At 63.4% G+C, this 9,872-nt stretch overlaps 1 protein-coding gene across 1 annotated transcript in view; it reads left to right on the top strand.

The window, feature by feature from the left end:
* Positions 1–1,013: 1,013 nt before the first annotated feature.
* The window catches only part of NOTCH1 (notch receptor 1), a 44,053-nt gene continuing 35,194 nt past the window's right edge, over positions 1,014–9,872 (top strand). Inside the window, exons 1-2 of the mRNA XM_028094868.2 lie at positions 1,014–1,290; positions 2,992–3,073. Of these exons, the coding sequence (XP_027950669.1) occupies positions 1,230–1,290; positions 2,992–3,073 (143 nt within the window). The 5' untranslated portion in view covers positions 1,014–1,229. The remainder of the gene's footprint in view (positions 1,291–2,991; positions 3,074–9,872) is intronic.

The following is a 9,872-nucleotide window of genomic DNA, read 5'->3' as shown; positions in this document are numbered from 1 at the left end:
GGCCATGAACTTCGGTTTCAGTGGGGACTATGGCAGGCATTCTGAACGTCCAGCGCTTAACCCGGCTTGGCACAGGATGCCCAAATCTGGCATCGCGGCGGAGAAATAAATCATGCGGAAGGAACACGTGGGAGGCGTCCAGGGCGGCATGGGTGCTAGCCGCGGGCCTGCTGGACTCGTGGGCTTTGCGGGGCATCTTAGGCTGGAGGCGCCAGAAAACGGGCCGGACAGTGACCAAGGAGCGTCTGGGGCGGGTCCCTCCTGGGGGAGTGGCAGCGCAATCCGTGTGGCCACCAGGCACTGGCCCCAGGTTGTTTCACTGGGGCACCCAGAGCCCTCTTTCCAGAAACCGTGGCTTTGGCGCCGCCATCCCTCGGGGTCAAGTGTCAGAGCCAGGGTGTCTGTGCGGTCTCCAGGGGGCTTACAACTGAGACCTCAGGGCTCCGGGGAGTAGAGCCTCCGGTTCAGGGCTTACCTACGGCTGCTGAGGGTACGACTTCTCCCTGAGCTCCCGCCCCGGGGCCTGGAGACCCTTAAACGGCCACGGCCGCCCCTCCCCACCTCCACGGGTCCAGCTCCCCACCGCGCACGGTTCCCTCAGGATCCCCAATCCCCACTCCGGCCGCGCCTCCTCCGCTATTGAGATGCAAATCTTTGCCAATTGTCGCCGAGTAAGGCGACAGAGCCGGATCCTTCCGCAGTCCTGAACCAAACTTTTTGCCGCTGAAAACTTTCGAACAAGAAGTAGTCCCTAGGGCCGGCCCCCGACGTCCCTTCGCCCCGCCACGTCCCCCAACCCCAGAGGACCCGGGCTCCGGATACGCGTCCAGGCCGAGGCGACGCAGGGCTGTCGCGGTGCGCGCAGGGGCGAGGCCAGCGAGGGCGAGGGGTGCGGAGGGATCGGCGGGGCGGGCCCGAGGGGCGGGGCCGGCGGGCGGGGGCGGAGCGCACGGCGGTCTGCGCCTCACTAGTGCCTCGGCCGCGGGAGGGAGCGCAGGGGCGCGGGGCGCGGGGCGCGGGCGCGAGCGCAGCGGAGGAACGAGCCGGGGCGCCGAACCGGGCCCCGAGGCCGCGAGGGTCCAGCGCCGCCCGCCCGCCAAGAAGCAGGGAGCAGCGCGGGCCGCCGCCACCGCTCGTGGGACAGTCCGGCGAGCGCCTGTGCGCCGGAGCCCCGCCGTCTCGGCGCAGGAGGCCGCCACCGGGCGCAGCGGGCAGCCGGCGGGGTAGGCATGCCGCCGCTCCTGGCGCCCCTGCTTTGCCTGGCGCTGCTGCCCGCGCTCGCCGCACGAGGTAGGCGCCCGCCCGCGAGCCCGCAACTTTCCGCGCCCTTCGGAAACTTTGGTGGCGCCCTGCGCGCGCGCCCCGGGCGTCTGGGAGCGGGCGGCCAGGGTGGGGAGGGGGGGCCCGGGTCACCCGGGGCTCGGGGAGGTGAGCGACCCTCCCCCGCACCGCCTGACCGACCGGGATGGACTCGCGCCGCCCGCGCCTAGGGCCGGGTTTGAAGCCGGGCGTGGGGGGCTAGGCGCCCCCCACCCCGGGGCCCCCGGAGGCCCAGCCCTGGGCTCGCCATCGTCAGCCACGCGTGGGGCTTGCCGCCGGGGTAGGCGGGCGAGCTGCCTACTACTTTTCGATTTGAATCGAGTCGGTTTTGGTTTCCTGTTGCTTTGGGGCCATTTATCTTTTTCCTCGCCTCTGGCCCGCGCCGGGGGCGGATGTTGGGGCGCGGAGTGTGGGGTCCGGGGCGTCGTGTTGCCTTTACTGAGCTGTGCGGCGCGACCAGCCTGCCGGGCGTGGTGGGCAGTGGGGCACCAGGCGGACCGGCCTTCTCCCCATTCAGGAGAGTTGGCGAGGGGCCGGACGAGGGGCGAGGGGCGCTGACGGAGGGGTCTCCTTCCCACGCCTGATCGCCGCCCCCATCCCGGCTCACAGACAGTTTGGCTGGGGAGGGGGCAGGGGTGGTGCGGGTGTGCGGAACACCCAGCGGTGACTAGCGGGACTTTCACTTTGCCGAGTTCAAGTTTGGAATCTTGCAAGGGTGAAGAGGGACAGGGAGAAGGAACGCTGTCCCTCTCCACTTCACATCGAGGAATCCAGTGGTGATTAATTCCTCTCTTCCCCTAAAAGTTGGAGGGGAGAATTAGCTCCCCACTTCCAGAAGGTGGGGTTCCAAGTCACACCCCATCCCCGCCCCCATGAGGGGCTTAATTTACACAGCACTGGTAAAATGGGGAGGGAGCGACTGGATTAATCCCTTCTTGGGAATGGGGTGGAATTCCTTCCAACCAGGGTATCTTCATCCCCTTTTCCTGGGTGTAGCTGAAGATGCCCGCCTTCAGGAGCAGGTATTGGGTGTCCTGGAGGCTGGGCTAGGTCCCCGAGGTGCAGCCCCTGTGCCCCAGGAGGCGGCCCTGGTGACAATGGGCTGCTCTGATTCTGGGGCTGGTGCTTTGTTGGCGGGCGGAGCCTTGAGCCTTGCAGCTGTCGCCTTTTCCCACGAGTTGGGGGGGGTGGTGGGCCAGTGTGGCCACCCCACCCCTCAGCACCGCCCCCTCACAGAACACGTTTGAGCAGCAAGACAATCTTGGTGGCTGGATAGGGGCCCCAGCCCCGATGGGCTCCCCGTTGAAGACCCGTTGAAGATGGGTCGGGGGTGCAGAGTTTGGGAGAATGGCCCAGGGTCATGTCAGATCTTCTTCATTGTCCAGATGGCATTTCAGGACACCGTACCCACTTTGAGTGTGACCTGCCCACCTGCCACCCAGCCAACCTGTTGCCCTTCCCCCCATTTCTGACTACAGAACTCTGGGCGGATTTGAAGCCCCTTGGGGGTTCACGTTTGGGAGGGTTCCTGAGGTCCCCTGCCCCCAGCAAGCCCATGATGAGGCAGAGCCTTCTAGGTAGAGGGGTAGCTGTACCCCTTGGAGTGGGCCCTTCCCTGTCCTGAGGGCCCTCCTGCCACCCAGGCTGACCTCTCGTCTTGCCCCTCCCCAGGCCTGCGATGTTCCCAGCCCAGTGAGAGCTGCTTGAATGGCGGGAAGTGTGAAGTGTTCCCCAACGGCACCGAAGCCTGTGTGTGAGTACGCACCCTGCACCCCTGTGGGGACCTGTTGCTTTTGTCGGGAGCAGAGCCCCTGCCTTCTGCATCAGCGGCCCGCAGGGACAGAACACTAGGCCATTGTCTTCTGGAGATGGCCCAGAAGGCTGGGCGCGGTCACGTGCTACTTTTATTGGACAAAGTCTGGCAATTACTTAATCACCAGCAATTATGTTGCGTGTGGAGCTGGTCTGGCCGCTGGAGGTTCAAGCATGCCTTTGTGGGCCACCTTGGACTCCTGGGGTACTAGGTGGGAATTCCTGGTACCCCATTTCTTTCTAAAGTCCCTGAGAAACAAGTTGCCCACCAGGGGAGGCTGTGGACCTTTAGAGAGGCCCGGCCTCCACCACCTTGCCTACGGGAGTGCCTCCTCCAGGCAGGGCCTCTCAGCCAGAAATGGGCTCTTTCAAAGTCAGACCTGCCCCTCCAGGCCCTCGGCCTTCCCCAGCAACCCCCCTCTAACCTCAGGTGAGGTTGGGGAACACATCATCATCATCATCGGGAGCCCATCTCCCAGGTTGAGGGTGGGTGGGAGTACCTGCTGGAGCTTGGTTTCCATCTTGCCATCTGTAGCTCCAACCCCCCACCGTCTGGCCCACCATCCAGCCCATCACTCTCCAGGCCTTGGTCCCCATAGCTGGGGCAGGGGTGTGTGTGTTGTGGGGGCGCGCGCCGCAGCCTGCCTGGACTCCAGCGGGGAGTCCTGGTACAGTCCGCGCCCTGCCTGCCCGTGCACACCAGCCTCAGAGAAGTTTTCTGTTGCGCTGGTGCCCTTCAGCTTGACTTCGTCCGATGGGGATACAAGGAGGTGCTTGGTGGCTGGAGGAAGGGCCCCTCCGCCCCCAGGGGGAAGCTCCCTGGCCGGTCCTGGGTCCTCTGTCCTCCTCTGAGTGCTGCATTCCCACTGCCGAGGGCCCCTTCCCTTGACAACCCTTGGCCCGTGGGCAAGCAGTCCCCCCTTCCACTGCCCCCATCCCCCCCAAACTGAAGCCAATTAAGCAGGTCTGTGAGCAGTTTAATAGACAAAGAGGATTGTGTCTTTGTCAGATGCTAATGAATGCACACTACTTTTTTTTTTTTTTTTTTTTTTTGCTTTTTTGGGGCCTTTTTCTTCTCCTGCAGAAGCCGCACCGACGCTTGATGCCCTAAATCTTGTTTCCTTTCATTCAGAGACCGACAGCTGGGATTCAGGGGAAGCGCAGCGGCTATTGTCGGGAGGCGGATTAATGCCGTGTGATTAATTATGCGTGGCTTCCCAGAATGCACGACTCCCTTCCCGCCAGCCCCGGGCCTGCTCTGGCTGCGCGCTCACCCATGGGGTGTGTGTGGGTGGGGGGGGTCTCTGTACTTCTGCAGAGGGCTTTGGGAAGGCAGGAGGGGTGCGGTGCTGGGGAAGGTAGGAGCAGTCTTTTATCAGGGCCACCAAGGAGCAGGGACAGCCCGGCCCAGGGGCCACTAGGGTCTCCCTGGGCTGGAGCCTGGGCCACAAGGGGGGTGCCTTGGGGTGCAGGCTACTGCATCCCCCTCCTTGGCATTGGGGTGAGACACTTCAAGGGGACAGAGCGATAGTGCGGCATGCTCTCCCACCCCTCAATCCTAGAGCCCTGCCAGCCCAAGCCGGACCACTGCTCAGGGCTCGGGCGCCGGCCTTGTCTTCTCCCTGGGGCCTGGGGCCCCCCTCCTCCTTGGCGGGAAGCCTGCCTTAGTCTGGCCTGGCACTCAGCCGAGCTCAGCCCACAGAGACCCCATTGTGCACGCCCCGCATATCCACTTGGAAGACGGAACGGAAGCACCGTCCTCAGAGGCCCTACCTCTGGGTCACACCGTGTTGGAGACTGGGGAGCGGGGATGGGGTGCCAGCCAGGCCCAGCTGTGGAGAGGCACGGGTCTGGGCTCAGGGTGCAGCTCGGGGATGTCGTGGCCACTCCTGTGAGGGGCCCTGGCTCCCTCTGATCCTGGGCCCTGTGCCCTCTGCTGGGACCTTCTGTTCCCTTCAGGCCCCAGAAAGTCTGCTAGTATGGGAGGCCGAGTGGGGAAGCCACCTTCTTTCCTCAAAGGTGTGAGGGTGGAGGCCTTTGGTGCCAACCTCGGTGTGAATTCCAACTCTGCAGCATTCATCCTGGACTCTCTCGGAAAGTTCTTTGACTTTCTGGATCGGTTTGCTGGCTCTCCTATGGATAGGGCGTGGGAAACGGTGGTGTTCCCGTTCCAGGCACATTAGTACCTGGTGAATCATATGTTTCCACCCCAAAGAGAAGGAACCTTCCCCAGAGGCCGCGAGTCAGGTGGCTGCAGGGATCAGGGTCAGAAAAAGAGGTTTCTGTTGGTGTGAAAGCCTTCCCAGGATTTCACGGAGTAGCTGAGGCTTGGTGGGCCAGTGGCTGCAGAGGACGGGCCCCATGGCCTGTCCCTGTGGGCAGAGTGCCGTTTCTGGACGGCTGCTCTGTGCAGTACCCTGCAGGCAAGCCCAGGGCAGTCAGTGCAGAGGGGGGATAGTCACATGGGCTCCCCCTCTTTTGTTTGGGGGAGGGAGAAGGCTTGAGGGGACTGTTGTCTGTTTGGGTGGGCGTGCGATCTCGGTCTGAAAGGCTTGTGGGGCCTGCCCCGGCCTGGGCGGGGAGCTGAGGCCCCAGGATTGCTAAGGTACTCCCCCTGACTGCGAGAAAGGCCATCCCCGCCCCCCGCTCCCCGCCCAGGGCCTCTCCCAGGTGATCACAGAAGCGGGGTGAGCCATCATGCTCAGGGCACCTGGGAGGGAAGTCCAGCTGGCTGGCAGGTGGTGGGCTTTAGCCCGGGACCATCCAGTGTTTGAGGCCTGGCTCCGCCACCCACTAGTTCTGTGACCCCAGGTCGCTGGTCACCTGAACTCCGACTCCCCGTCTGTAACGCGCAGCTGACCCACCATTGATCTCTTCGTGGTGCGAGGATTGCATAAGAGCCGCATGCTTTAGGCACCGGCTGGAGTGTCCGGTTCCCTGCCTGCCTTCTCCTTTTGAGCTGACAGGGCTGGTTTCAGGATCCTCATTCTCGGATGTTTAGTTGGCTGATGAGTTAATTCAGAGAACTCAGAAGGTGCTGCCTGGGGAGGGGCTCACCGATGCTGAGGGTCCTGTCACCGCCCGTGGCTCTGATCCCCAGTCCTCTTTGCCTTTTCCCAAAGATGCTTTTGAGCACCTGCTGTGTGCGCCAGGTTCTGCCCGAGGCACTGGCTAGCAGGCTCAGGGCGCCCTGGCCCTGGTGGGGGTGACGAGGTGACTTTCTTGGCAAGAACACGTGGGTGGGTGTGACGTGTGAGGCAGAGGTGAGCACGGTGGGCAGGGCAGCCTGACCCGGGGCTGATATGGCTCCTCGCAAGCCTGTGACACCATGTGGGCCGGGCATGGGGGGTGTGATCTGCCAGGATGGCGGAGTGCAGAGTGGCACCTCTCTCTCTCCAAAGCCTGTGTTCCTACCCACTGTCCTGTCTTGCCCGCGCCGCCCCAAGCCCTCCCCGGCCACTCTCCGAGGCAGCAGGCCCGCAGGACAACTTCCCTTTACGAGGGGAGGTCGGGAGGCTCAGGCGGGAGAAGGGACTCGGCCCTGGGCTTCAGAGGGACCGCTCCTTCGGCTCCTGTCACCTGGTTGGCTGTTTCCACTGAGTCACCTGGGAGTCTTGGGCGAGGCTGGGGGAGGGCCAGCCTCACTCTCAAGGCTGCTGTGGGGCTTCCTCTGTTTATGTGGTGCCTGGGCCCCGGGACCAGGTTAGAAACACACGTGTTAGACACCCAGGGTGAACCAGACTGGCTCCTAGGCTCACCTGCTCTGTGCGGAGACGTCAAGGCACATGCCTTCTTTGAAGGAAGGTGCCTCCTGGGACCAGGCCTGCCTCTGCACAGAAGCTAACATTTTTCCCGTTGCAAAGAAGTACATACTTTTTTTTAAAAGAGAGAGGAAACTGTGCCCTTAGCAGGAAGAGGGTGGGTCAGGGCCAACAGTTGACGGAGGAGAAGCTCTTCAACAGGATGGTGGGGGGTGCGGCGTGGGTGTTGGGACCCCCTGCTGCTGGTGGCTGGGGAGGGGCCTGCGGGACCCCACGGAAGCCAGCGCCGGCCCCCTCTGTGCTCGGCGTGCCTTCGATGGGTGGCCGGGGCTGTGCTGGCAGGTGGGGGGCCCCGGGGCCGTGCTGGGCTGAGGGGTTGCACCCTCCTGGAGTGGGGAGGGCACCTTTCCTGTTTCATGTCTTGTCTATAAATAGTGAAAGGATGTGGCTTTGCAGAGCTGATTGAGCACCTAGATTGCTTTCCTCAACAACGTACCAGTAATAACTCCACGCGCAGACAGCCCCATAAAACCCTGGCAGACGCGTTTCTCGGCGGGCTCACACCCCCTCCAGGTGGTGGCCAGCTCTGCTTGTCTTTTTTTTTTTTTTCCAAAGCCAGTTTACAGGTGGGAAAAACTGAGGCCGGGCCGGGGGTGGGGGTCTGAAGCCAGCTTCTGTCAGCACCCCCTTCGTGTGCAGGTGTATCCAGAGCTATCCAGGCTTTGACAGGCAGCTGGCTTCGGGGCATCGTGACTGTGGGGCCGATGTGTCTGATGGCCCTGAAGTTTCCCGGGACGGCGGGGCTTGACCACCTCTGGGGGGCTGTGTGCCCTCCCCCCATGCCCTGCCGTGCATGGTCGAGAAGATACAGAGCCAGCGTGGTTCTGGTTGGCAGGGCCCCCTCAGACACACAACCTGGGCCTCCGTTTCCCCCTCTGTACGTGAGGGAGTTCCCCTCCACAGCATCCCAACAGGACCCTGGGACAGGCCTGTAAATGCCTGGGTGCGGGCGGGGCTGCGTGGCGGTCAGGCCAGGCCACGCAGGAGGGCAGGTTCTGCGAGTCTGGGCCCTGCTCTAGGCTCCGGTGTTCTCACCAGCTGGCCCCTGGGGCCGGGCAGTGCCTGATGGGGAGGGTGTAGTGATGTGCAGGTGTCTGGAGGAGGGGCGGACAGGCAGAGGAAGGCCCTTTTCGGGAGCAGCCCGGGCCCTGGGCTGTCTCCTCAAGACGGAGCGCCCCCACCCCTAGGACACGGAGGGGCTGAAGATTGGGGGGGTTGGATACATATATGGATGTCTTGGTGATCAGTTATAGGCATCATGAGTTTTGCTGCTTTAGCCACTTGAAGGGTGCGATTCCAGCATTTAATACGTTCCCAAGGCTGTACCACCACCAGTGTTGTCTGGCTCTGGAGCTTTGCCCCCCACCTCACCCCCACCACCCCCCGTCTCCCGCTCTGCTCTTGGGGCCCGCTCTCTGTCCCGCAGTCGGGTCCTGCAACATCGCATCTCTTCTACACGGTGGGGCCTGTGTCTGCCTCGCCCGCCCCCAGCACCTCTGGGCTGGCCCCGCTAAGTAGGCCTCCCATTCTCCCGGCCCCCGGCCCTGGTCAGCCCATGTCTGCTTTCTGCCTCTGGATTTGCCTGTCCTGGACGTTCCTGGGTCAGCTCAGAGTTACCTGGTGTGGCCCCGTAGAAGATGAGAGGGGGCTGGGGGCCTGGCCTCTCGCTCTTAGACGCAGATGGGGTCCCTCCAGGTTGCCTTCTGGGCTAAGGGAGGCTCCACGTCTCCCGCAGGGCAGCAGAGTGGTCCCTCCCGGTCAGGCAGACTTGTGAGCGTTAGCATCTGGACTCACCCCCGCTTGGTGGGGGGGTTGCTTTCTCTGCATCTCCGAGACCCATGGAATTCTGGGGCAGAAACTCTCCCCCGCAGTGTTTCGCCATTGAGCGGTTCCTTCCGACCCTGCACCCACTGCTCCTAGGATGGAAGCATTCTGGCAAAGGCGGCCCCCAAAACGACTTTCCCCACTTTCCCCCAAGCTCAGGGCCAGGGATCAGCAGGGGTCAGGATGTCACGTCATTAGCGCTTTAGGGTGAATTAGTGCAGTTAAGCATTGTGCTCTCCCTGCTTCCTCCCTGACGCAGAGCTGCTTCTTTGAGTGGGTGGTGGACCCCTCTGGGAGGCCTGGCCTCTCCCACCAGGCAGCCTGCCCCCTCCGGCCCCCACAGCCGTTTGTCGTGCTGTGGGTCTTGAGCTCTTCTGGGCTGGGGGCTGGGGGCTTTCTCTGGAGGTCACACCTGGGGCCCCCGAGCAATGGAGGCAGCCCTCGGGGGCTCACAGTTTCCAGGAAGAAGTGCCTGGGGTCCTGGTTTCCAGTGGGTCTTGGGGAGAGGCGTGCACTGGGGAGCCTGGCATCTAATGCCCACACCTGCAGTTCCCAAACCTGAGCGTCCCTCACACACAGCTGCCAGCCCCCGGCCGGGTCTCAGTCTGGGAGGCCCCCACGGCACTGGCCCAACTGCGGCTTTGGACTCTTCACCCTGAGAGCTCCCCCCGCCAAGGTGGGGTCCCTCGATCACAGGGCCCTCGCCAACTCCCCTGGCTCCCTGTGCACAGGCTGCTCAGAGATGGGTGGGCGTGCAGGTGGGAGCCGCTGAGGTGCTTGCCAGAGGAGTGGCCACATTACAGCTTCTGTGCTGGGCTGGGGCTGGGGCCTGTCCTGGCCACACCGTAACGAGTGGGTGAGGCTTCGTCCCCAGCTGTCCCAGCTTAGCCCTCAATGGGCTAGCCGTCAGTCGCGTGTGCTCTAGTGCTCCAGTTGGTGGTTCTGTTAAGCTGGGTGAGTGGTTCCCTTGTCCCTCTGTTGACACTGTTGATTTGCTGAGCGAACTGCTCCCCCGCAGGTGGAGCCAAGGCCCCGGGGAGCCAGGCGGATGGTCACGTCCATCCCACCGGGACAGCACGGGGCCCCGGGAGGCTG

Source organism: Eumetopias jubatus, unplaced genomic scaffold, assembly GCF_037043125.1.
Source record: "Eumetopias jubatus isolate StellerSeaLion01/CBP00866 unplaced genomic scaffold, mEumJub1_p1.0 scaffold_15, whole genome shotgun sequence".
NCBI lineage: Eukaryota > Metazoa > Chordata > Mammalia > Carnivora > Otariidae > Eumetopias > Eumetopias jubatus.
This window is presented reverse-complemented; position numbering and strand designations above follow the sequence as displayed.